Source organism: Natrix helvetica, assembly GCF_964273705.1.
Source record: "Natrix helvetica genome assembly, chromosome: 8".
Classification (NCBI taxonomy): Eukaryota; Metazoa; Chordata; class Lepidosauria; order Squamata; family Natricidae; genus Natrix; species Natrix helvetica.
This window is the reverse complement of record NC_138559.1, coordinates 14,867,853-14,894,803: the sequence shown is the minus strand read 5'-3', so window position 1 is coordinate 14,894,803 and position 26,951 is coordinate 14,867,853. Positions and strand designations below refer to the sequence as shown.

At 38.9% G+C, this 26,951-nt stretch overlaps 1 protein-coding gene across 1 annotated transcript in view; it reads left to right on the top strand.

Annotated features, from left to right (window-relative positions):
* Nucleotides 1–9,566, top strand: part of KCNU1 (potassium calcium-activated channel subfamily U member 1) — a gene marked incomplete at both ends in the record, with an annotated part of 78,393 nt that extends 68,827 nt beyond the window's left edge. Inside the window, 2 exons of the mRNA XM_081960713.1 lie at nt 8,119–8,319; nt 9,456–9,566. Of these exons, the coding sequence (XP_081816839.1) occupies nt 8,119–8,319; nt 9,456–9,566 (312 nt within the window). The remainder of the gene's footprint in view (nt 1–8,118; nt 8,320–9,455) is intronic.
* Between the last annotated feature and the right edge of the window lie 17,385 nt (nt 9,567–26,951).

Sequence of the window (26,951 nt, the reverse complement as noted above, 5' to 3'; positions counted from 1 at the left end):
GACTCAATTAACTCCTTGATCTTCTCCAACTGTACAAACTGATCTTCCTTGTTTAGTTGAATTAATTTTCCTTATCTAAAAATAGCTATCTCTAACCTAGCCAAGAGAACCTAAGTCAAAGTACCACATGTTATCACAATACAACATTTTAATTTACCATAAGGACAGACATATTTATTAGGATATTCATGCCCACTATAACTAATATTCTTTTTTTTAAAATGTATACATTTTTCTTTTTATTGTCTATTGTCTATTGATATTCATCATCATTATCATCATCATTCCTGATCCTGCCTTCCCACCACCAAACAGGAAGATAGGCCTCTTTCACACACACACACACACACCAATTCCTGATTGCTATGTCCAATAGTTCTCTCTCCAGTCCATCTGCCTAGGGGGTGCTGTTCTCGCTCCTGATTGGCTACCTGTTTGACAACCGTCATATATGAAGAGCTGTCAAACAGGGCTCAGCTGTTGCCGTTAGCTGAGATGCGTGTGTTATGAATTGCCATCTTGGCAACCTGTTAGCATTAAAGCAGTTAGCATTTTAAAAGACTGACTTGCCTCAGTCAATGAGGATAGGCAGCAGACTAAAGTTGACCAGATTGTTTATAGTGCAAGGGGAATTTTTTTTATCACTGTTAAGTTAGAGGGCAGTTCCTGCCCCATGGAAGTAGATACAGGATCACCCATCTCTATAGTGTCCTGGACAACCGCTAAGAGACTAATGCCTAGTTGAGTGCAGGATAGGTTGAAATCCTGTTTATGGAGGCTGAAGGATTTCCAGGGAAATCCTATTCTGGTGCTGGGCAAATATTATTGCAAAGTGCAATTGAAACAATACTGTAGAAGATTGCCACTCATTGTTGTCCAGGGACATTGCCACAGTCTACTTGGGCTGGAATGGTTTGAAGCCCTGGGGTTAAGTGTTACTGGCATTGACCAAATCCAACGTAACCCATACCTCAATCTCTTAACTAGGGAATTCCCCAAAGTTTCTGGTAAGGGCTTGGGAAAATATACTGGCACCCCCATTTCATTTAATTTGGACCTCCAGGTCCATCCAAGGTGACTCAAGCTGTGCAGAGTTCCTTTTGCATTCAAACCAAAAGTTGACATGGAACTTGATAAGTTATTAGCACAGGGAGTGTTAAAACCCATTGATCATGCCCATTGGGAGACATCTATTGTGACCCTAATTAAGAGCAAAGGGTCTGTGTGCCTCTGCACCGACTATAAATGTACTTTAAACAGAACATTTCAGCAGAGCTCATACTCTGTCCCCGTGGTGCAGCATTTGCTGCATTCTTTGGGAAAGGGGACCATTTTCGCTAAGCTTGACCTAGCTCAAGCTTATCAGCAGTTGCCTGAACCTTAGCTAGAACACTGATCCTGCCTTCCTACCACCAAACAGGAAGGTAGGCTGCTTTCCTCCCCCACCCCATTTCTGATCCTGCCTTCCTACTACTAGACAGGAAGGTGGACCACTTTCCTGCTGTGGCTGGGCCTGGACAGCTATCTGGTGCAATTACTATGGTTCTGGGATTATCATCTTTGGATCAGTAGTGGTTTAACCACCGAGAACCTTTCTTTTGTTGAATAACTCAACAAAATTCCACATCGGCTCATTTGTTGCCTGGATCAACAAGGACTGTGCCATATGCTATGGGTCCTGGACATCTGTCAAAAACAGGCTACAGGGTTCAGTTGTTACTGCCAGGGAGCCAGGGCATGCAACTGCAAAGCGATTGGAACCAAAGTGCAAAACTTGGACAACCAAAGAAAATCGAGAAATCATCAAATATTACTACCAGGCAGAACCAACAGCCAGGGGGTTTCAAAAAAGAATTATGCAACTGTGGAAGGAAAAACACCTGGAAAGTGACATAACTGAACAAAGATTAATGAATCAAAGATGTTCATCATCCATAATAAAGTTTTCACAGATGTGGAAATGCAACATCTAGAAATATTGGCTAAAAAGAAAACGAGTAATGAGGAACAAGCTGAAGAAATTACTCCAACACCTTAACAAACTGACCAGCAGTGGGGAAAAACCCAACATACAGGATTAAGATCCTCCTGTGTGCAATAACTCAAAAGTGTAGAGCTAAGTGATCTAGCTGAAAGAAAAAATTGAAAACCAGATCAAAGAAAACATAGGGAAAAAAAAGACTATCTACCATTCACGACGCAGATAGCAAATGAGTGAAAGATCTGTTAACTGCTGTGAACAACATTTTAACTTCCATCCCAGCCATCACACTGTATGAAACCAACCAACTAATGTATAGCAGAGCCGCTGTTATAACTGCAGAACTGAGTTATAAAATGCCAAAAAAAAAAAAAAGAGAGAGAGAGAAACCCACTGGAAGACCAAAGTGGAAAATTCAACTTGAAAATAAAATTTAAAAACTACAAGGGGATGTCAGCAATCTGAAGTACTTGAACGAAGGAAAACTAAAGAACAAAAAGCTGAAAAATAGTTTACACAAAAAGTACAAGCTGGAGGAAAAAACAATAATGGAAATCATGGAAGAACTAAAACAATGTGTTATAGCAAAGCAAAGAAAATTGAAAGATACAAAGGACGAATACAACAATATTGTGAAAATGTCCAGTTCAGAAGAAGCCTCGAACACTGAAGCCCTGGTCATTATGTAAAAAAGATGATTTACCTGTATCCAGAGCTTCCAGGGCATCCCTTGACTTCTAAATTGATTCTAAATTAGGTAACTTAAGTGCCAACACTTCCTTCTGAGCTGGAGAACATATGGGTTATGAGCTGTCACTGAATTAAGAGTTGCCAATTTCTTGGGAACTCAGAACACAGAGCTGAAAATTTTGCAGTTCAGGTCCAAGTATCTATCTAAGGGAATAAGCAGGTTTTCCAACCAAATCCTCAGTCATCCAGGTCATGGTTGCCCGAAAAGTGCTTTTGCAAAAAGGTCACTGAACTTTCCTTTTCCTTGAAAACATTTTGCTTTTCATCCAAGAAGCTTCTTCAGTTTTAACTGCATGATGGAGAATGGGAAGATTGGAATATAAATCCCCAAAGGGCCTCAATGTTTCTCAGAGAACTAATGACCAGATGACTGCAAAGAATATAAATCCTACCATGCAGTTAGAACTGAAGATGTTTCTTGGATGAGAAGTTAAACTTTAAGAAAAAAAAAAACCCAAGCAAGCCCAGTTGCCTTTTTGATCACCTTTGGGCCAATCCTTGATTGTACTCTTTCCACTGTTGGTCATTAACTGGGTGTGCTTTGCTGAATCCATCAGACATACATCTAATGTCAACAGTACAAGTTTTGACTGGTCAAACCAACATTATAGGTTAAACTGCCACTGGATTTGAGACTGGTTTCTTTTTTTTAAAAAAATATAAATTAAGAAGACTCTCAGAACATATTTCTTCATGTAGTTCATCCAAAGTTTATGTTATGGATTTTTTCACAGTATTATTGGCTACCGAGAACCACCAGAATTGGGTAATGTATAATTTTGCTAGGCTTTCACTAGAAATGTAAATGAAAACTGTTAAATATCTTTTCAGGAGAAATGGCATCAGCTGCCAAAATTCTGTCACGGAATAGACAGAAATGAAATCATAGAATCACTGGCATTTTTCTCTCAATATGTCTCAGCTCAAAACATTCAAACAAAAATGGGTATATTTAAGGGCGTTGCATGCAAAAAATTCTAATTAGGTCCTTACAAAGCAAAACAATAGTCAAAATAGTTGCATGTGAAATGTATACAGTAGGCAACATATGGCAACAATTTTACATTTTTTTTACAAACTCTCAGAATGATGGATATTTATTGGTAAAACACTACCTAGCAATAATTTTAAAAAGTTATTTATGTTGGAATTTACAAGGCTTTCTTGAGCATTGCTAAAACATAATTCAACGAGAACGTTGATGATATACTGGTACAATGGCCATTTTACAGTGTTTTAATTAGTAAATAGCTCTTTCTCTTCCTCAACATAATATGATTGTAAGTAAGAATGCAATTCTTGCCATTCTAATAAAGTGCTTTTTTGAATATATTAAAGCAATGATGGACAACTTTTTGGTCAGGGCTACAACTTACTTTTAGGTAATGTACCACTTTGCAAAAAAAAAAGTATGCAGGCAGGACAGAAATGAATTTGATTGAATTTGATTTGATTTAATCTATCTTAATTAAGAGAACTAGGATTGGGGTAATCTGATAGCTGACTTCCAATACTCGAGGGACTGTCACAGAGAAGAGGGGTTCAGTCTATTCTCCAGAGCACCTGAGGGCAGGACAAAAAATAAAAGATGGAAACTTATCAGAGAGATCCAACCTAAGAACTAAGTAGAAATTTCTTGACGGTGAGAACAATTAATCAGGTGAACATCTTGACTTCTGGAGCTGTGGGTGCTGCATTAGTGGAGGTTTTCAAGAAAACATTGTACAGCCATTTGTCCAGGATAACTTAAGGTCTCCTATCTTGGTCATGGGGTTCAACTAAGGACCTCCAAAGTCCCTTCGAGCTCTATAATTCTATGATTCTAATTTAATTAATTTGAATTATGATTAATCCCCATATGCTTTATAATTGTCCTCTTTGGTTACCAAATAATAATAATCAGCAGCAGCATCTTTGAAGAAGTCTGCTACAGCTGGCAAGTTATGAACCCTATGTTGGACTTTGAATAAATAAATTGCAGGGATATTCTGATAGAAAGCCATCTCTCTCTCCTTGTCTTCCTTTTTATTCTGAAAACTCCAATGATGTATTTAACTCAGCAAATAAAATACAGAGGGACCCAGGTGACACGCAAATCCTTCCATTTTTTCCCAAGTCAGAGAATGCAACAATCCTTTTGATGTTAAAAAAAGAAATGTAGCCAAGAAATGTTAAATAGCTCAGCCCTATAAAGCTAAGTATGTAAAATGCCAATTCTTTTTGAGCAAGATAAACCTGACCTAGTGCTCAGGATAATACTAGATAATTCCATCTTTAAAAAATGCTGATACAGCTGTTGAATTAATGGAGCACTACTCACCAAAATGGCCTATGTCTTCACAGACAAAGGCAAACTTATTGTCTGCTCTATCCTGATCCTTTCTCGTTGATTGGAACAGTAATCAAAACCTTATTACAGTGTTCTGGAAATCTGCAGTTATTGTGTAATGAAATAAGTGTATTGTCCAACATGTTTAATTTCTCTGATTAATCAACCTGAAAACCATATACTCTGGGTATCAAACTTGCGGCGTCACATTGTCATCACATGTTTTGTGGCATTTTCCCCCCTTCACAGAGCTTGTGTGGGCATAGCCTGCACATGATGCATCCAGCCTATGGGCTGCCAGTTTGACAACCGTGGCATAAAGTATCATACCCCAATCTCACATGCTCTTAATTGTGGCTAAATATGACATCCAGATCTGTATTCGTCATAAAGCTTTGCTAGCGCTAACTAAAATTTGGAACTATAGTTTCTTGGTCTTGTATTAAATTGAAATACCAGTCCCTTAACCTTAGAGAACCTATAATCCATGGCTAAGCATTTGTATAGTTGAAGGTATTGCATTTCACATTTAATAGGTATATTAGATGGCTCAGCGTAATGAGAGTGGTATGGAAGAACACGCACAAACCAGCATACAGGGACACCGAATAGTAAAAGTAATAGTATTTTACTTATGTGGAAAACAGAGGTATTCAGAGTTCAATTTACACACTGTTCAGTCAGTCAGTTATCAATGTTCTCAGTTAATGAGTAATCCATCGAACACAGTACAGTATCATATAATCAGTTCAGCACGCAAAGTCGCTAACAGTAGCAAAACACACAGTAACTCACAATACATCTACAAGCAGTATCCACCGATCAGCATCTAACAAACAGAGAGCTAACAGTCATTCTGGCTCCATCTTATGGCTGTTTGAGGTAACAGCAACCAATCACATTACAGCAGTACTTAAAGCTACAGTACTACCATCATGGCTTATATATTGCTGACCCAACCATTAGCTTACATTCCTAACATTATGGACTCATTTGAATACCCAAAGACTTTCAATTCAAGAACTACAGCTAGAATCACAAAATATGTTTGCTGGAAACTTGGGGAGAACAGTCTGTTAGATCTAAAAATAATTCAGAATTGGCGTGGTTTGAGTAACTTTATTATAATTTGCGCATCTCGGAACAAGCAGTTTTCCAACATTTTTATTCATATTTACAAAATATAAAAATGTGGTATGGAGAAGTAAAGTCAGCATGAATTTTCTGGAGTAATTGCAGTTACCCATTCATCCAAATTAAATTGTGTTGTATTCTCAAAACTGCTCACCAGCTTGCTTCTATTTTCTTATTAATAATCAAAACATTGGTCTGAGATTTCAAGATTCAATTCAGTTGGGCTTATTGTGTATGCTAAGTAGATGAAAAATGCTTGCAACACAATTGGAATATCATCATGGCTAACTATTTTTTTAGCAGCAGGGTAGGAAACAGTTCAAATGAATTATTTGATTTTCCTAATTCAGTAAAGACTTCCTTTTCAAAATGCTGGCTTATTTAAAACAGTATAGTTGGATAAGAACAGAAGGAACCCAGTTTTAATGCCTTACTTGACTTACCACCGGGTAGGTTTAAGACAGTAACAGACCATCTTACCTTACAAGATTGCTATTGTTAAGAATAAGAATGTTTTCTTGAGCAGTCAAGCTCCCCCCTCCCCACTTCATAAATGAGTGAGATACTTATATACCTCTTCTTAAATTTTGGAGAGCAGTGACTCTAACATGTTGTAATGCTGTCTCCATACACATTCTGGAGGGCCAATACAAAGCAGTCCCATATGAGCTGAGATAGTGTCCCTATGAACAAGAGGCCATTGAAACCACAACTCATATCCTGTTATATTGTATCATCAATAAGGATTTATGGACCCATTTTATAACTCATGATCTGGTACAATACCAGGAAATTCTCATCTTTTATATACCTCTGTTACTAGCACATAAGTATGATACAGTGTCCTTGAATATAGTTAAATTCTGCTATAGTGTCTGTAAAATTAGACAGATTGGCTGATCGTTGATGATCTTACCACTGATTATAGTATACTATTGGGTTTTAACAGAATAACAGAGTTAGAAGGGAGCTTGGAGGTCTTCTAGTCCAACCTCCTGCTCAGGCAGGAAACCTATACCATTTCAGACAAATGATTGTCCAATCCGTCCTTAAAAACCTCCAGTGTTGGAGCACATTGTCAGGAAATTCCTGCTTAGTTCTAGGTTTGTTCTCTCCTTGATTAGTTTCCATCCATTGTTTCTTGTCCTGCCTTCAGGTGCTTTGGAGAAAAGGTTGATCCCCCTCTTCTTTGTGGCAGCCCCTTAGATGTTGGCACTTTGCTGTCATGTCACCCTCTAGTCCTTATTCTGTTCTGTTTTATTTTATTTCAATATTTTAATTCTGGTCTGTGACCATGGTAAGAGATTTATTGATGGACTGTAAGAATCAAAAATCAGGGACAGCTACTTGCAAGGTGCTCTTAGTTTCTTAGAAGAACAGAAAAACATATAAAGAAGAAATGGAAGATTGGAACATATGACTCTTTCTCTCTTAGGCATATATAATGCTTTCCAACAGGGTTTGCAATGTGCTGAGTGACATCTTATAGAAGAAGGAGAGGCAGAGATAGGGGGCAGAGTCAAGAGAGCAATCAGTCTGGAGTTGTTAGTGATCCAAGTCCAGCCCCCCCTTGAATTGTATTGTCTTTTATCTAGTGCCAATTTAGTGCTATTAGTTGACTAGATTCTTCCGTATGCCCATAAGCAATACATCACCTTAATAGGAACTTAATAAGAGGTCCTGATTCTTCATGCCTGACATAACTAGATGTCCACACCATTATTTTGCTAATACATGTCTTTTTAAAAAAAGAAGGTGTATATCTGGAGATTTCTTTGCAGTCAAATTGATATGAAAGGGAGTTGGCCAATCAGGCAAATTTTACAGCCTGGTCATTTGGTTCTGGGTTAACTGTGTTTGCAAAATCTTTCTCTTATCTGATTGACACAAATGATTTTTCCCCACCTATTATTTCTCATTGCAGACCTACCATAATTATCATGTGCTGGCTTTGCTTCAGACACTGGTCACAGGTGGGACCAGCCCAGACGTTGAAGAATATTTGGAAGAGGGGAGTTCACTGACTGGCAATAATAGCAATGTCTTGTCCTGGGGAGTTAGAAACAGATGTAAACTGGCTCTGTTAACATTAATAGATGATCCACAGTTAATGGAAGGGCTGCTGGTAAGTTTTGTTAGATGCCAGCTGATCTAATTCAAGCTAATCCATTTTGCTCTCTCGGATAATTGTCTAATGAGTTAGAAAGCTAAGCATTTGATAGTCATGAGTTAACTCTTATTATGTGGCTCTGGATGACATGCTTGAATGTTGCCAAGCTGATCCTAAACAGAATATTGAAATCAAGATCCACATTTAGGACATTATACTGTAGCCAATAAACAAAGCTTCCATCAAGGTTAGGAGCACTTGGACACAGTCAATGTGTGGTTATGTGTGTAATACATATGTGAACATATGTGTAATATGACCTGCATTTGAAAATGAAAAGTCATCTCTATTTGTATTGGCTGCAACTTTTCAATTGTTCTTAGGCAAGATATCTTCAGTGGGTCTCCACACTACTTATCTATCTGCGTATGATAAGTATGATACATGAGAAAAATAGCTTGCAAGTGAACAGCTGCTTTTACAGCTGATCAATGGCAGTGGTCTAGGTAAGAATGCACTGTTCACCTGTTTAGAAGGAAAATATGATTCCTTCCTAATATTTCTTTTTAAAGTCCATTGTTTGATAAAGGATGTGAATTGAATTATTGCCAACTCTAGGACAGTGTAAGCAACTCCAATGTATGTCACTAAGTTTTCATTGTGATTCCTTCACTGGATGGAATAATTTTGTAAGCATAAAATGTGAACTAATCAGATACAACTCTCAAGTTGGATAGATTATCCTCTCTTTCTTGATATTTCTGTGGATTCATTCTGCTCAGCATTCCACGTCTGAATTCTTTGCATAAAAGATTTGCTAGAAACTGCCAATTCTATTTCTGACTTTACAAAAAAATAATAATAATCCTAGGCCAGTTGTAAATTCTATTCAGCCCCATATTTATGAATCCAAAAAAGTGTGTGTTTTATCATGTATTCAAAATATCTATTTTTTAAATGAAAATACCACATTGGAAATATCTACAGAAACATGGAAAGTGTTGGAAATAATTTTCAGCTTGCTATTTTCCCAAGAAGTGATGTGGGAAACCCAGGTTTTTTTTAGCTATAATCTTCTACTTTTAGTTTATGGGTCTTCCATTAATCAAGGATGGCTGATATAGAATCAAAAGTGTTTTCTTGTTTTGCAGCTCTTCTTCGGTGATGTATTCATTAAAGCCCTTGATATGCATGGAATTCTTTGCTTAGGTATCTATCGCCTGAAACCTAACCCCAATCCATATGAAATCAGGAAAGTATAGTAAAATTGATATATATTTTTTCATAAAGGTTTAGCTATCTACCTGCATACACAGCAATAAAATATTGGCATGTTCAATAATATTTCATAGGCTATATGGAGTTTGAATTTTGAAAAGTAGCTTTAGGGATGCATAATGCAATGAAAAATCATCATTAAAGGACAGGATTTGGGGGTAGTAATGAAGTAATGAGCTTTCTTTTGTCATATGAGTTTTATTGTTCTTTGTTCAATCCTCTTTTACACCCATTTCATTCAGGGCATCTTGTACTAACAGTAGTGAATTGTGCAATTATAATTAATATAGGGAGTTGTCATGCGATGCAGTGGTGACTGCTTGGCTCAATTGGTTTTAAAAGGTAGTGAGATAAATTCACAGATAGCGAGTCTTGGTGACTTTTAGCTGTGACAGTGAGGCGGAAGACTCCAAATGAGTGTTTCTTGCTTGGGAGAAACAAAAGATGGAAATTCTTGATGTCCTGATTGTGATCTTTTCCTGGAGACTCTCTAGTTGGCTACTAGGGCAGATAAGATATATATAATATAACAGTATAGTTCAGGGGTGTCAAATTTAATTTCATTGAGGGCCGCAACAGAATTGTGTTTGAACTCAGGCTGCTGGGTTGGGCCAGGGAGGGTGTGTCCTGCTTGATGTCACTCATGTCAGGGGTGCCTATGGTAGCCCAAGCACTCTGCCAGCAAAAACGGGCTCCTGAGCTCCATTTTCTGCTGCGACGACCTCCTGCAACCCTCTGTCAGTGAAAACAGAGCTTGGGAGGACTATGTATGGCCCTCCTGAGCTCCATTTTTACTGGCAGAGGCACTGCAGGCCAGGCCTTCACTGTTTCCAGGGTGGCCCTAGGGGCCATATCTAAGCACCACGTGGGCTGGAACTGGCCCCTGGGCCTTGAGTTTGACAACCCTGGTACAGATCATGGTTCTCAACCTTTTCTTTACTCTGACCATGTCCATAGACAACCAAGACTTAAGACCAAAAACCACAGCTTGAGAACCACTGGTAACGATGTCTACAAAATGGACCGGACCTCTCACCTACATGGCTGAGGCTTCCTTGAGGGAGTATCTTCCAGATCTGCTAAGACTTTAGCATCCATTACTGGAGTTGACGCACCACATTTTTCTTAGTAATATAAGTCAGAGACTGAATCTGTAGCCTTCTCTCTCATAGAGAGCAAGAATCCTTATACTATTCCATTAACCAAAGACAACTTCCAATTCAGAAATAACTCAGAGCATATGACATTAGCACAAGGTGCCTTATAGCCCTGCCCAATATTGCTACATCTTCCCCTAAAATTCTTTCAAGTTTTTTTTCCACATGAGTTAAGCAAAGTTACCGATGTAAGATTAGGATTTATCTATTTTGGGCTGATTTGCTAATCCAATGCTGTTGTTGTTGAAAACCATGGCATTATTATTCCATAAAAGCTTCTCAGCATCAGTGTCTTATTTGAAAACCAATTCTGTTACTCTCCAAGATACTGTACCATTTAACTTGTCAAGGAGAGAAACCAGTATAAGATGCTATTTTTAAAAAAGAAAAATCTAAGAAATCAGTATTCTGTAAAATGAATTACATTTCTGTTCGTTAACTTCTTTCTTTCCCTTCCATGTTAAGTAAGTATTCAGGTCTTTGACTACAGTGATTTTGTATGTTTGTTGCTCTAATAAAAGTATTGTTTTATACATTTGTTTTTTCCCCCCTCATGACCAATACAGCTATTGTTTTTAATTGATTTCTGTTTTATTGGTGACTTTTCTCCAAAACAGGTTTGTGATTGCTCGGCCATCTACTAATTTTGTGCTCCTGTCTTCTGATCAACTCTTTTGCCTTGTTCCATATAACATTTTATCCAAAGACCTAACAAACGTCGTGAAAGCTGTTCCACCAAAACCTCAAAGGACTATCGTTCAGAAGAAAGAAAATGACGCTTCCTTTATAAATAAAGTCTTCTTTCTTTAAGAAACATCTACAACCATTTGTTTTAAGATTTTTTTTTTAACCCCAGAGATTTGAAGTTATGTTCAGTGCAAACAATAAGGATCATTCATAAAGTTGAAACATAGAAGATTTATTCAGATCTATACACTAGAGTCTGGTCAATTAATGTTGTTGTTGTTGTTAATTGTGAAGTTTGTTTGTTTGTTTGTTTGTTTGGATTTATATGCCGCCCTTCTCCAAAAGGACTCAGGGCAGCGTACAACATTAAAAAACACACATCCCAAAAGTTAAAAAAAAAATCCATATCCAAAAAAACAAACTGAATTTAAAAGACAATACATTTAAAATAAGTTAAAATTAACAGGCCAGGCCGGCTTGCTGGAAAAGCCAACTTTTTAGGGCGCATCGGAAGGACCGGAGGTCAGGGATTCTGCGAAGCTCCGGGGGCAGCTCATTCCAGAGGTTGCGTCCATCTCATTGTGACCCCATGGACAACGTTCCTCCAGGCCTTCCTATCCTCTACTATCCTCTGGAGTCTATTTAAGCTCACACCTATTGCTTCAGTCACTCCATCCAGCCACCTCATTCTTTGCCACCCCTTTCTTCTTTTGCCCTCAATCGTTCCCAGCATTAGGCTCTCCTCCAGTGGGTTAATTAATGATCATCACTAAAATTGGCACTAGATAAGGGTCAACAGAATTCAAGGGGGAGTGGATTTGGATCCTTTGGGGCAACCCAAAGGCTTTAAACCAGTGGTGAAATTCAATTTTTTTACTACTGATTCTGTGGGCATGGATTGGTGGGTGTGGTGTGGCTGGGTGGGCATAGCAGGGAAGGATACTGCAAAATCTCCATTCCCATCCCACTCCAGGGGTAGGATACTGCAAAATCCCCATTCCCTCCCCACTCCAGGGGAAGGATACTGCAAAATCCCCATTCCCTCCCCACTCCAGGGGAAGGATACTGCAAAATCTGTGAAAAAGCTGGGATGGGATCAGCCATGTCCCATACTGAGCCATAGTGCCACAGTGGTTAGAATGCAGTATTGCAGGCTAACTGCCCACAGCCTGAAGTTCGTTCCTGACTGGCTCAAGGTTGACTCAGTCTTCCAGCCTTCTGATATCAGTAAAATGAGAATCCAGGTTGTTGGGGGCAATAAACGGACATTTGCAAACCACTCAGAGTGTGCTGTAAAGCAGTATGAAGTGGTATATAAATGCAAGTGCTATTGCTATTGCTATTGCTATTGCTATCACTCAATCCAAAATTGTGTGTATTCCCACATTGTAGTATACGCTGCTATTCAAAGATTCCAAGTCAAAGGTCATTATGCACAGCATTCCCTACAAATGTTATTTTGCCTTCAATAAGCCCTGACTTTGTTTTACAGGGCAAAACAAAAAAATGAGGAATGGTTTTAGGTTGCCCAGCCAGCTCTCCCCTAACACTAATTAGATCTGAAAGACTGTAGCCTGAGTCCAGCCACCGCATACTGAGAAGAAAGGAGCCCAAGCAGCTGACGCAGAGTTCAGACTAAACTAACTGCAAACTCTCTGGAGATGTCCCAAGGTAAATCTGATAGTCTCTGTCGTTTATAATCATTATCAGGCAACTGAGTTCACTGCTTTAAAAAAAACAGAAAAACTGGGGAGCCAATTAAGTGATCCCTCAGGCAAGAGACAAAGGCCTGCACTTCTCTTTGGTTTTCAAGGGAAAGCCATTGCAGTTATTTCAAGTAAATAATACACAGTTCTTAACTGTGGCACTTTGCAGAATTGGATGTGTTGTAGGATCAGTTGAAACTGCCTTATGCTCTGGTGAGCCAATCACTCAAACATCTATAAGAGAGGTAAACAACCTTTGTAAGGTAAACACCAAGTGCCTCTCCAGCCTGTTATGCATATGGTTGAAACACACACACACACACACACACACACACACACACTATATATATATATATATATATATATATATATATGTGTGTGTGTGTGTGTGTGTGTGTGTGTGTGTGTGTGTGTGTGTGTGTGTGTGTGTGTGTGTGTGTGTGTGTACACTCTGAGTGTGTGTGTGGGAGAGGGGGGAGGGAGGGAGAGGGAGGGAGGGAGGGAGGGAGAGGGAGGGAGGGAGGGAGGGAGGGAGGGAGAGAGAGAGAGAGAGAGAGAATTTTAATGGCCGGATGCACTTCCTGTTGCTAACACAGAATTTTGTTCAGCAAATATATTCTCAGTGTGCCCAGTGAGAGAAATATCTGCCTCTGACTAGAATCAAACTCATAGCCTCCTGATTTTGAGATGAGAGTTCGAGTCTCATGAGCAAATTGATAGTAAAATAAATTGAAACTCACCACTGATAAAGATGAGAGAGAGAGAGAGAGAGAGAGAGAGAGAGAGAGAGAGAGAGAGAGAGAGAGAGAGAGAGAGAGAGAGAGAGAGAGAATACTATAATAAGATAGATGATAGATAGGTAGATAGATAGATAATAAGATAGATGATAGATAGATAGATAGATAGATAGATAGATAGATAGATAGATGGATGGATGGATGGATGGATGGATGGATGGATGGATGGATGGATGGATGGATGGATGGAAGGATGGATGGATGGATAGATAGATAGATAGATAGATAGATAGATAGATAGATAGATATAATACTATAAGATAGATGATAGATGATAGATAGATAGATAGATAGATAGATAGATAGATAGATAGATAGATAGATAGATAGATAGATAGATAATCTCAAGAACTGAATCTCGAGTAGGGGGCTCAACTTTCTGTAATCTTTTTCTTCAACTGTATTGATATGCATTCTGTGATTCCTCCATAAATGTTAGTTGTCCATATTCCTTCTCATTCAAAAAGCGCCAGCCACATTTTCAATGAACGTATGGAAGTATCAATAATGTTATCATTGACCTTTGAATGTTTTTTTCTGACCATGATGGACAGTGAGTACCTCATAATCCATAGGCCATTTATCACCCTCAGAGAACAATTGCACCGCTGAAATTCATTGGCATAACCTTCCGTTATGGTCAGAGAGTAGTGCCAACTCTTTGCAACTTAATCCCCCAATGCATCATAAAACAGAGACATAATAAAATGTTGAAAATGCTCAGTTACCTACTTTCTTCGTGCCAGTGTGTGATTGGGCATGCTTCTTCAGATAGTCAAATGGTTGATCCAATGTTCTCCATGTTTGGCCTCATCATACATCAGAGAATATTCTGAGATAGCCTTCCTCAAGCTGGGCATTATTCATGTTTGCAGCCCATCTCTTAGCAACGAGCTAATGGCCAAGAAAATTCTGAGAATCAATATCCACATATGTGCAAGATGAGAAAAATATATATATATATTAACATCCCAATGCTGCCTGCCATACCCTATCCGATGCCAATTAATGACCGGGGAGACTCTTTTCATACTATCATGCGGGTTTTTTTTTTTATTACAGTGATTTGGGATGAAATGAGTGATGATAAGTACCTTATCCTTGTTTTAATTAAAAAGGATGAGCATGAACTGGCATGAGGGTGAACACTAAATAAAAGAGCTGCTTCCATTTTACCAACAAGCAATTAATAGTAATAGCAATAGCACTTATATACCTCTTCATAGTGCTTTACCATCCTCTCTAAACAGTTTAGATGTCAGCAGATTTCCTCCAACCATCTAGGTCCTCATTTTACCAACCTTGGAAGGCTGAGTCATCCTTGAGCCTGCCTGAATTAAACTCTTGACAGTCAGCAGTGAATGACTTCATTTTAACTACTGTGCCACCAATTTTATCAGTTCATCCAAAGGATGTCCCTAGTGGCTGCTTTGTTACCAAACATTATCTCTCTCCTTCTTCCTTTCCTGTGAGTTTACAGACCTATTGTTGCAATGGAAGGATACGTAGTTGATACCTTCCATATGTTGTTGGACTATATATGAAAAAGAGTCCCTGCAGATTTTTACTCTGCTAGTTGTTGCTAACTATAGGCGGCGTGGGTGGGCTTGCTCATCTCTGTTTAAAGGCCATTGAGCCAGTGCTGTCTGAGTACATTTCCAGTGAAAGTAAGTCCTGTGCTCAAGGAGGATTCCATCAGGTAAAGATACAAAGGGTCACACTGAGAGAACCACCAGGCTGATGTGAATAGTTACGAAACTATGTGATCAGGCTTGATAAATCAACACAGCTTGAAAATTAATGAGTAGTTACCATCGACCTCTCCTCTCGCCTTCTCTCCCTCAGCATCACCCCACAGAAGCCTCCTCTATCCTATCCCTTAAAGTTTGTAAGCTTTACGGTTCTGGAGATTTTGTGGTTCCTGCGTGAGTGTTTTCCCATTTATATATATAAGATTAAACAAAAAAAATCACACTGTCAGCATTTCCAAGTTCAAGAATATTGCTTTTGACTTCATGCTGCCAATTGCAGATTATAACCTGGATTATCTGTTGTTGAAAACACTTTCTAGCACCTTGCTGGGATTCTCATGACAGAGGTGTTGGATCTTTCGGATAAGAGAGGCAGCCTCAAACAGAGCCTCTCCCCACCTGTATAATAGATATGAACAATTCAGACTCCCAGGTGGAGTCTCGCTTGAGACAGGTGAGAAGAGAGTGTTGACAGAAATGAGATGTAAAAGTATTTTTTGAAGAGGTGCCCAAGTGTAACACATTTAATCTTGTAGTGAGGGAGAAGGAACCCGGGATCATCTGTCATTCAAGGATTAGAACTTGTTTTGAGGAATTTCCAGGCGTTCATTGTGACAAGGTGGGTGGCTTTATAGCCTGTTTATTGAAGTCCTTCTCGTTTCTCTTCCTCGTTTGCTTTCAGCTTGATTTCTCTGGTCAGTCTAAGGCCAGGGGTAAAATCTTTCAGGGTTGCTGTTTCTAATCCCTCTTCAATGGCATGCTCCTGATACAAGCAGGCTGTTGTAGAATAAAACACATTATTAATAAATTGCGTTTTTATGCACCACACGCCAAATAACAATCAATGAGACATAATGTTTAAAAGCTAAACAAACAGAAGTATTTAAAGAAGATCAGTGGATCAAGGACTACAGATTGTCCTTGACTTACAATCATCCATTTAATGACAGTTCTGAGGCAATAGTCTCAGAAAATGACACTTTGATCCAGGTGCTAGGCAACTGGCTGGTATTTGCAACAGTTGTAGTCTTGTGTTTTGTTAGCTTTTCTGTGTTTTGTGATCTTTTCTGTGTTTTGTGATCTTTTGGCAATTTGTGATCTTTCCTGTGTTTTGTGATCTTTTCAGACAGTTTCTGGCTAGCAAAGTCTTAACTGTTGGCGTAAATCGAGGACTACCTATACGATTCAGGATCAAAAATCCTTAGCAAAAGATTCCCCCCCCCTTCAATTTCAGAACTGATACATTATAGACCATTAAGATTCTTTCATTTACTTATTTATTTATACTTCATATTTCTGAATTTTCCATCTCCCTCAAAGAAGAGCTGCTGAAATTTCCGTGAGACTCCCCCATAGTAAAGCTGAAAGTTAACACATTGCAAGCTAATAATTGTAGAAGCTACCACTCTACTCCAGATGGTGCTGCCTATCAAGGTAGGATTATTTTTCCCCCATTTACACTTATATTAACAAATAGTTTGTTTGTTTTTAATCCCCTTGGCTAACTTAAGTAAGTAACTTTAGTAACTTCTTCCCATTTTCCTTTGCACTCTGTATGCACTCTATGCAAAAGATGTGAAATATTCAGGTTCCATTTAGATAGTAAGATTTATTTTTATTTTCATATTAAAGTTTGTTTTCATTAGAACAAGTTCTCGGGTTTTATTTACTGCTTATTCAGAGATATGCTATTTGGAAGGGCTGCAATCCGCACCTCAATTGAAGGGCGGGGGGGGGGAATTCCCCTCCCTTCACACCATCTTCCTGCCTTTTAGGAAGTGGAAATTGGAGCAGTATTCCTTAAGAAAGGTGAGAAATTCTTAAAACAAGGTTTTTTTTTTTTTGAAAGGCGCTATAATATCACTTGAAACATTCAGAAATAACTGGGTTATATATACGGCAGAACATCAAAAGAAATTGCCCTATTTTACTGTTGGATGTAGAAGGATGTTACATTCTTCAGGAAGCTGTAACTTGTTTGTTCATGCCAAATTTAAAAGGCAAGATTAAGAAAAACTTCTAAATAGGTCTGTGCCTCCAAGGAAACAGTTCTGAGTTGTTTATAGTCAACTGGCAATGGTTGGTTATGTCAAATATCTTGGACAACTCTAAAAGAAAGGCTATCTGTCTTTGGTAGGCTCCAACTTTTCCAGATTTTCCTCTGTCTGTCTGTCTGTGTGTGTGTGTGTGTGTGTGTACACATACCATGAGAAGTTGCTGCAGTATATAATACCAGCCTAACCCATCAATCATAATCCTCTGAGCTGCCAGCAGTCATGTAACTGCTTAAAGAGCTCAGCAGCCCTCTACTATTTATAAGGGGAGATTCCCCCTCCTCATCTAATTAATCATGGGTGAAACTGCTTGGCCACCCTCCAAAAACCCTTGGAAGACCTGCCAAGCTTTGATGCTAATTTTCTTTCTAAATAACCCCCTAAAGAAATTTACGATTAAGTAATTAAAGTGATGAATAAAGAGATACTTAGTCAATGGGAAAAGGATAGAAAGGAAGAAAAAAAAATCTCAATCTATCTTGTCTTCTCAAGTAAAAGCTCTTCTTAGTATGTATTATCTTTGTAAAATAATTACTAATACAAGGTTTAGAGCCTGTTTTGGTCAGGATGCTGCAGGATGCACTAAAACAATGCTCAAAAGGAAATAAATGGTGGCCAAAACAAGGAACTGAGTGCACATCAGGACTACATTTGTTTTTCAAGATGTGTTTGATTCATCCAGTGACTTCACATCCATGCCCATGGCAATAGAGAGCTGATATGTCATTGCTTTTTTAATGTATTGTTATCATTTGTAACTTGTGTGGCAGGGAATTTCTGAGTTCTTCATCAAATATGACTTTTTCCAAGCTAAACAAGATTAATTAGATGTTGCCACTTAGACCTATCAAAATCTCTTTTTATGTATCAAGGATAGTCCTTCCCTCTTTTTTTTAAAAAAATAATCTTCACCTGGTAAATTTGAGAAGGCAACTGGGCTTTCTTAGTTGTTGTTTTTTTCCTTGAAAACATTTAGCTTCTCATCCAAAAAGCTTCTTCAGTTCAGAACTGAAAAAGTATCTTGGATGAGAAGTGAAAAGTTTTCAAGAAAACAAAACAAAACCCTAAGGAAGTCCAATTATCTTTTGAAAAGCACCTTTGGGACAACCTAGATGATTGAGAATCTCCATAGACAGTTTGCCTTTGAAGAATTTTGAAATAATAAAGAAAATACAATGAAAACAGAAGCAGGCTGAAAATAGATAGAAGGTTAAGGTTTGTATTTGAGCTTGGTTAGCAGAGAGATGTGACATGGGAGATTATATTCAGTTTAGAGCTTGAGAACCTTGGTAAAAATTTGCTAAGGTCATACTTCTTAACTCAAGGATAGTTATATTGCGAACATGCCCAAAACTACAAAGAAACGTCTGTCAAATTATTGTTTACTTCAAAAACTTAACTGAACGGAGATCTGGAAACATGTAAAATTGAAATGAACAATTTTAATTGTTTGTTCGGTGGAATTAGCATCATTTCTCGTGTGAGCCTTTTATTACAGAACACATGAATTTAGTGCCCTAGTTACCTTTCCTTTCTGTAAGCTTATAGAAATACTGTTGCAAAGCAGGTGAGGCAGTTGATAGTTTCCATATTTTTGGAATATAACTCCACAAGATTTAGCCTAAATCAGAGATTGTGGGGACTGTAAGCCAAAGAATTGTTAACAGGAACCTTATTAGAATGATGAGGATGGAAACAGGTGACGTCCTAAGCCCAGGGAAGGCTTTTTCAAATCAGAAAATTAGAACTATCATTTTGGTATGCAAATAATACTAATTAAACAAAAATCCAGACTGTCAATATTTCCAGCTTCAACAAATAAGTGTTGACTTTCCTTAAATATTGCTTTTATCTGCTACCTATTGCGATTTACAAATAATGAACTTCAAGAAAAACATTAGAAAGGGAAAAGTAATCATGAGAATGTATGGCAATCATATCCTTCTTTACATACCAACAACAGAAAAAGCTGATAGGAAAAGTTATGAATCACAATTTAATTTTTTAAAAGTTTATTTTGCAGAGAAGAATTAGAAACTACTGTAATTCAAGGTTCCTTCCATTTTTATTGGAAAAAAATTGTGCTATAAATCAACCAGGATTATCTGATAACATTAATTTAGGCTGACTATGGTAGTGATCATTTTGCCCTAAAAGAAATTTCAAACATGAAAAGAATAAAACCAGGTGCTCTAAACATTCTTGCTTTGTTTACGCATATGTCACTTTTCCCCTAGTAATCTATGGTTTTTACTCAAGGATTGTCCATTGTTATGAAACTAAGTGGGCAAAAATATTTTCATATAAACAGTTCACTTTCATGGATTCTTGAAAAGCAGATGATTCACCAAAGGAGCATTATATAGAGTAACATCCTTTATTCTTGAAGGGGAGGAGGGTGTCAAGCCATTTCTTTAATTGTTCCTTGAAATTTACCCTCTACCTAAAACAAAATACACTTTTTTTCTTTCAAAGGGACCTTGGCTTCCCTTTGTAGCCAATGAATGGAGCAGCGGTTACATTTCTGTGCGTCGCTTCTGCCATACCTTGTTCTAGAGAGTAATTGTGAAATAAGTGAACTCAACCTCCTATATTTCTCTGTGAAAACAACCAGCCTAACAGAAATGCTACACCATTATGAGACAGGAGAAAATTGTTAGTTCTTTTCTCGTCCCCCTGAAAAGCCAAGAAAGTTCAAGAATAACTGGCCTGAAGTCTGATCCAACTCATGGAGTTTTTCCAAACTCTTCTTTATTTAAATAAGCAGCATGCTGGTTTGACTTCTGTAAGGTAAAGGTTCCCCTTGCACATAGACGCTAGTCATTCCCGACTCTAGGGATGATGCTAATCTCAGTTTCAAAGCCGAAGAGCCAGCGCTGTCCAAAGACATCTCCGTGGTCATGTGGCTGGCGGGACTAAATGCCGAAGGAGCACGGAACGCTGTTCCTTGTTACCTTCCCACCAAAGGTGGTTCCTATTTTTTCTACTTGCGTTTTTACATGCTTTCAAACTGCTAGGTTGGCAGAAGCTGGGTGTCTCACTCCGTTATGTGGCACTAGGTATTCAAACTACCGAACTGCCAACCTTTCTGATCAATTAGCTCAGCGTCTTAGCCACTGAGCTACCATGTCCCTTATTTGACTTCTGTACTTCACATCAGTTCAGTTATCTCCTCAACTGATGCCTTCCAGATGTGCTGGAATTACAACTGCCAAGGTTCCCTATCCTGATGTTAGCCCTTCAGAATAATCCAAGTAAGAAGTACAAACAGGAGTACTGGCTCTATTTTTATTAGAATCTTGCAAGACTGAAAGCATTCATTCCATGCTTTCCTTTTACTCTCTGGAAAACGTGGGAGGGTCCCTTCTGAAATGCCCTTTCTCCTTTTGGGGTTGAGACACAATTTATACATTGGTGGTCCGCTCTGAGTTTCTTCCTCCTGTCTCCCAAGGTCATTCTCACAGACTATTACATCCTATGCCCAAAAACCTCTAGGTATAAATATAATCTTTATTGTCATTGTACTTAAATACAACGAAATTGAACTGTATTCCTCCATAGGATACCATGCTGGGATGACTACAGTACTACTGAAGCCAACATTGCACTATTTTGTATTTTATTTTTTCCATTTATTTATTTTTAAACCGCCCACTGGAAAGTTCTTTGTTCCCTCCATATAAAAGTCTGGGATGCATTCATTGCATTCTGCACAAATTATTCCAGTTACTATCTATTGCTTCCCTCTAGTTCTCTAGAGATGTTACTATCAAATAGATCACCCGATATTAAAAACATAATGCAATTGGTTAGCGGATTCTACATATTACATTCTGAATACTACATTCAGATAAGTTCAAATAATTTGCCAAATGGCCTTTTTGCTTAAGTTTGCTATAACTGTTGTTGATAGGCATGAAATAATGTTAAAATAAACTCTGCTTAAAGTTCAGCTGTGTTTCTGGTCTTTACAGTCATAACATGGAAGAAATTGACTCTTGTCTTCTGGGAATTTTTTTCCCCCAATTTCCCAGCCTAGAGTTCAGATTTGGGATTCCTTGATGCCTCCCATTTAAGTTCTATTCTGATCAAAATCTGCTTAGTTTTTTGACATTAGATATATTAAGCTTGGCTGTAGAAATCTGATGGATCCAAATGTACAAATATAGATATATAGTTGATAGATGATATAGGCAGACAGACAGATAGACTGAGTGACTGGCAAAACACACACACACACACACACACACAATTTTGACAGTTGCTAGACATTGAATATCTGAATACAAACTAAGTTGAATCATCTTGGCCACTGTTCTTGCTGACGAAGACTAAAGGAGTTGTACTCCACAATATCAAATGGCCCACTCCTACGTTTTGACCATGTCCAGTTGAGGTCTTCTGTATCAGGATTATTTGTTTTCCAAATTCCTTTTGTGTTACCACAATCACCTGGCTGTACTCTACCTATTCCTAAACAGCAACATAAAACAATACTCAATGTAAGGCTGTCCAGATTTAATGGTCTGTTTGCCCCTGGCAGTGAAATTTCATACCGTGTTGAGGTGGTAGGGTTTTTTAGGGGAAGGGGGTGGGGAAGGAATAGTGAGAGAACAGAAAACAGTGATAGAACTATTAGAGGAGCAAAGGTTGGGTTTTATTTTGAAATTTTCTTGATTTTAATGGCCATATACTTTATAGTTTTAATAACAGCAATTATAATCAGAATGGGTCATTTCTGGGGTCTTAACTGTAGCACAAGATAAAGGACAGTATAAGGCACTTGTTTCCCTGCTAATGAAACTGTACCCCCTGCTTGTGAAAGCCAGCAAGCTACAAGATCCTTGAACAGGGTCAATTAGCTCTTGGACCGATCATATCACCTTGGGGAAGGATTTAGAAAAAGCAGGGATTTAAATTTTCTTCCTGCACAAACACTTTTCTGCCTTTGTCCAGTTTTATCTCTCCTCCCGTCCCCTTTTAATGATTCCTTTCAGATGAATTTGATCCTTTGTGAGCCACAACTTATATGCATTAGTGCTCCTGATACACACCCCGGTTTATCAACAAAAGCAGGGTGAGCAAGATTCCAGGAGACACAGCAAAAGGGAACCAAACACCAACTTATTCAGAGTTTTAGGTCTGTGGTTAAACTTAGTCAAAAGAAATAGCATTTCTTCCTTGTATTTGGCAATGGATCTCTGTTGAAAGTCAGAGCAAGAAGCAATGGATAAGAAATTAATCTAGGAGAGAAGCAAACTAGAACTAAGGAGAAATTTCCTGACAGTGAAAACAATTAACCAGTGGAACAGCTTGCCTCCAGAAGTTGTGAGTGCTCCACCACTGGATGTTTTTAAGGACAGATTGGACGACCATTTGTCTGAAATGGTAGAGCTTGGGCATAAAGTTATCAATGTCTGATGATGGCAAGCAAGGATGAAAATGGTCAAATTGTGCCTCCTGGTGGTCAATGTAATTAAAATATACACTGTGTAAAAATGAAGAATGTCCTCCTTTAGGGAAGCAAGTGTGGAAGTTATTTAAAAACCTAAGGGGAACCATTTCAAACATAGTGATTTGGGTAGACCCTATTTTATAGACCCCTTTTCCATCAAACGCATCATAAATCCAGTTACAGTAGAACTGGAATTACCAAAGTCGCTAAGAAGAGTTCACTACAGCTTGTTAAAACCTGAAAACATGTCTCCTTTAAGGCCATGACCCCCTCCTGTTCCTGAACTTTTTATGATAGAAGGGGAACAACATTTTGAAATTAAGGAGATCCTTGAGTCATGCACCCACAGGGGAAAGGTTCAATACTTAGTGGCATGGAAGGTTTTCCCTAGTTCTCCAAATGAGCGGGTTGATAAATGTCATGTCAAAGCCCCTAAGTTACTTAAATGCTTTCATCGTCAATATCCTGACAAACCATAGTAATTGTAACCTTTCTTTGCGTCCCCTTCTCTTCCCCCTTTTTCCTCTTTCAGCTACAGATCTCCTCCTTTTAAGGGGGGGAAACATGTCAGGTCCCTGTTGGAATGCTGCCATTCTGAGTGGGGGCGGGGGCGGAGAAGAGGAGGCTTCATGGGTTTAATGATTTGCATGCTTTTGCTTTTGCTGTAACTGCTTGGGAGTTTGAGTGGGGGAATCACAGGCTCCCTTTCAACTGGTTCCAGCCTGGGATTCAAGGTTGCAACATTTTGAGAACAACCTCTTCTCACCATCCCACCTTGGAGTTTCCAAAACACCTTTGCAGATTTTATTGGCTACCAATAGACATGAGGTATGGGGTGGGGTGGGGTGAAGGGGAAAGTTAGCCTAACACTTTACTCATGAATTTCAGACTCCACGTGACTTCTCTGCAATCACTATCTCTCAGTGAAAGTTGCTTTTGGAATGCAAACCACTCCAAGAGTTGAGAAGGTAACTGACACGGGTCTTTACAGATATCTTACTTGCATTACAAGAATCCCACTTTTTAGTGGTTGAAGACTTCATCTACGGGAAGCAACTGCCCTGCTTATAAAAATCAGAGGCATACAAGAAATAAAAGGGGAACATCACATTCCAGACCCATCATTCATAACGCTACATCATGAATTCAGCCCTTTACTTGGGGGCCACTCCCCCCAAAAAAATTCCAAACCTTTTTTGATGCACAATTTTAGTGATGACAGATGTTCTCCGAGCATTTGCAGAGAACAATTCCATATATTGTTGGCATAATCATCTCACCATTGAGAGGAATGTCAGTAAGCAACAAATGGTTCCATATGTTTCTGCCAATCAGAAAGGGTCTGGTTCACGTTGGTTATCGAGGCGAAGCTGGCACTTGGTTTGCAAACCAAGAAGTGGGAGAAACTAAAAACGTAGTCCTGAACTGAGAATGGAGATGAGTTTTCTGCAGGACATGAGTTCATCTAGGCTGTTGCTTTATCACTATCAGTTTAAATGCTGCTCTTTAATATATAGGTTTCCTAGGGTGGATACAAATACTCTAAAATGGTTCTCAAACTTTTCTTCATCATGGGCCCCCTTGAAGTACATTTTGTGACCACTGACCATGGCCAGGGACACCCGCCAATGCTTAACTCAAGATTTAAATCATAACATTTCTTCAAGCCTTCACGGACCCCCTGTGATGACATCATGCCCGCGCCCAAGGTTCCTGGATCACAGGATCACCCTCCCACACTTCTGTCTGCTATGTTGTTTCTATAGTGGGGAAATGGGAGGGAGATAGTAAGGAGTAGGATGTGATATAACCAAAATAAAATTTCTTTTAGATTGCCAAGGTCATCCTTTGACTTGGTACCTCTGAACCTGACCGGAACTGAATCGGTGGAACTGCCAGCATGGCAGCGGAAGATTGGGCCATGTGATGGACTTGTGAATGTGGGGGCAAGATCTGGAACTTTCAACTGGGTGGGGAAAACCAGCAAGCTTTCAGATTCAGGTTTTCCCAGATGTGCCAACATGGCTCTCTGAATAAATTGGAACTTGGAGCAGTATTTTGCCTCGGACTCTGATTTAATTTTGGATGTTATCTGGAACCCTGACAACAGATAGTTCTCAACTTACGACCACAATTGAGCTCCAAACCTCTGTTGCTAAGTGAAAAATGTGAGTTTTATCCACTTTTTACAACTTTCCTTGTTCTATTTGTTAAGTGAATCACTGCAGTTGCTAAATTAGCAACATGGTTGCTAAGGGTAACTATTGACTTTTCTCTTCAGGTCATAAAAGGGGATGACATGACTCTGGGACACTGCAACCATCATAAATATGAGTTGTTAAGCATCCAAATGTAAATCACGTGACCATGGGGATGCAATGACCGTTTTTCACATTATGACCGCTGCAGTATCTCCATGGCCATGTGATAAAATTCAGATGCTTGCCAACTGATTCACGTTTATGACAGTTGCAGTGGCTCAGAGTCATTTGGTCAGTTTTTGTGACCATCTGACAAGCAAAGTCAATTGGGAAACCCGATTCACTTAACAACATATTGCTAAGTTAGCAAGGTCAGTGATTCACTTAACAGCTGTGGAAAGAAAGATCATAAAATGGGGCAAAATTTGCCTTAATAAATGTTTTGCTTAGCAACATAAATTTGGGCTGTAAGTTGAGGACTCTCTGTGCAGCATCCATTCAGGACTCCATAACCTGGTTCAAATCTTCAGATGTTCTTTTTATATGAGGTGTGCTTTTCTACTTACCTGACACATTTCATCAGCTGGATTCTGGATTCTGGATCAGCTGGAGACATGCATTATTATTTGGGCTTTACAGTGACATTCCAAGCATCCTGCAATAGATAAAATAAATAAATAAACATCATGTGATAACTGCATCAAATTTAAGCTGGCTGTTAAGATACTCGAAGAAAAGTGGGCTTGTGATTTTTCTCAGTGCTCATCTATCTTAGTTGCAAGATCTGCTCGCTTTCCACTGCACTTTCCTATTCTTCACAACTAAACCTATCAGTGCATGGGGCCAAGAAAGGTTTTGTTTTTCAGCTAGCTTCAGCTAGGACTGCAGGAGGCCATCATGGCTGAAAGCAGAGCCTCAGTGCATGCCGTTGAGGTGGCCATACCCATCCTGACCGTACCCCTCAGCCTTCCGAGGTCAAACACAACCCTAATGCGGCCCTCAATTAAATCAAGTTTGACATCCCTGGACTAAAACATCCATTGTAAGGGGACACAATGACTCAGCAGTTAAAGAAGCCAAGCTTGTTATCTGGAAATCTGACTGCCTTGATTTGAGACCTGAGTGCCATGCGATAGGGTGAATCCCTGTTACTTGCCCCAACTCTTGCCCATCTAACAGCTTTAAAGAATGCAAATGCGAGTAGCTAAATAGAATCACTTTGATGGGAAGGTAACATCACTTTGATGGGAAGGTAACTTTGATGGGAAGGTAATCACTTTGATGGGAAGGTAACAGCAACATGGAGCCTTTGGCTACATGAAATTGAGCACGGAAAATGTCTTCAGACAATGCTGGTTTCCTCAGCCAGGAAATGGAGATAAGCACCACACCCTAGAATCGAAAATGACTGGGCAGGGCAAACATTTACCTTTAAAACATCTGTGGTTGGAATAAAACAATCCCAAACGCAATAAAAATAAAAGCCATGCAATATACAACATAAACTACAAATAAATTAACTAAGAAATAAAGATAGTGGCATCCACATCATGGGGAAACA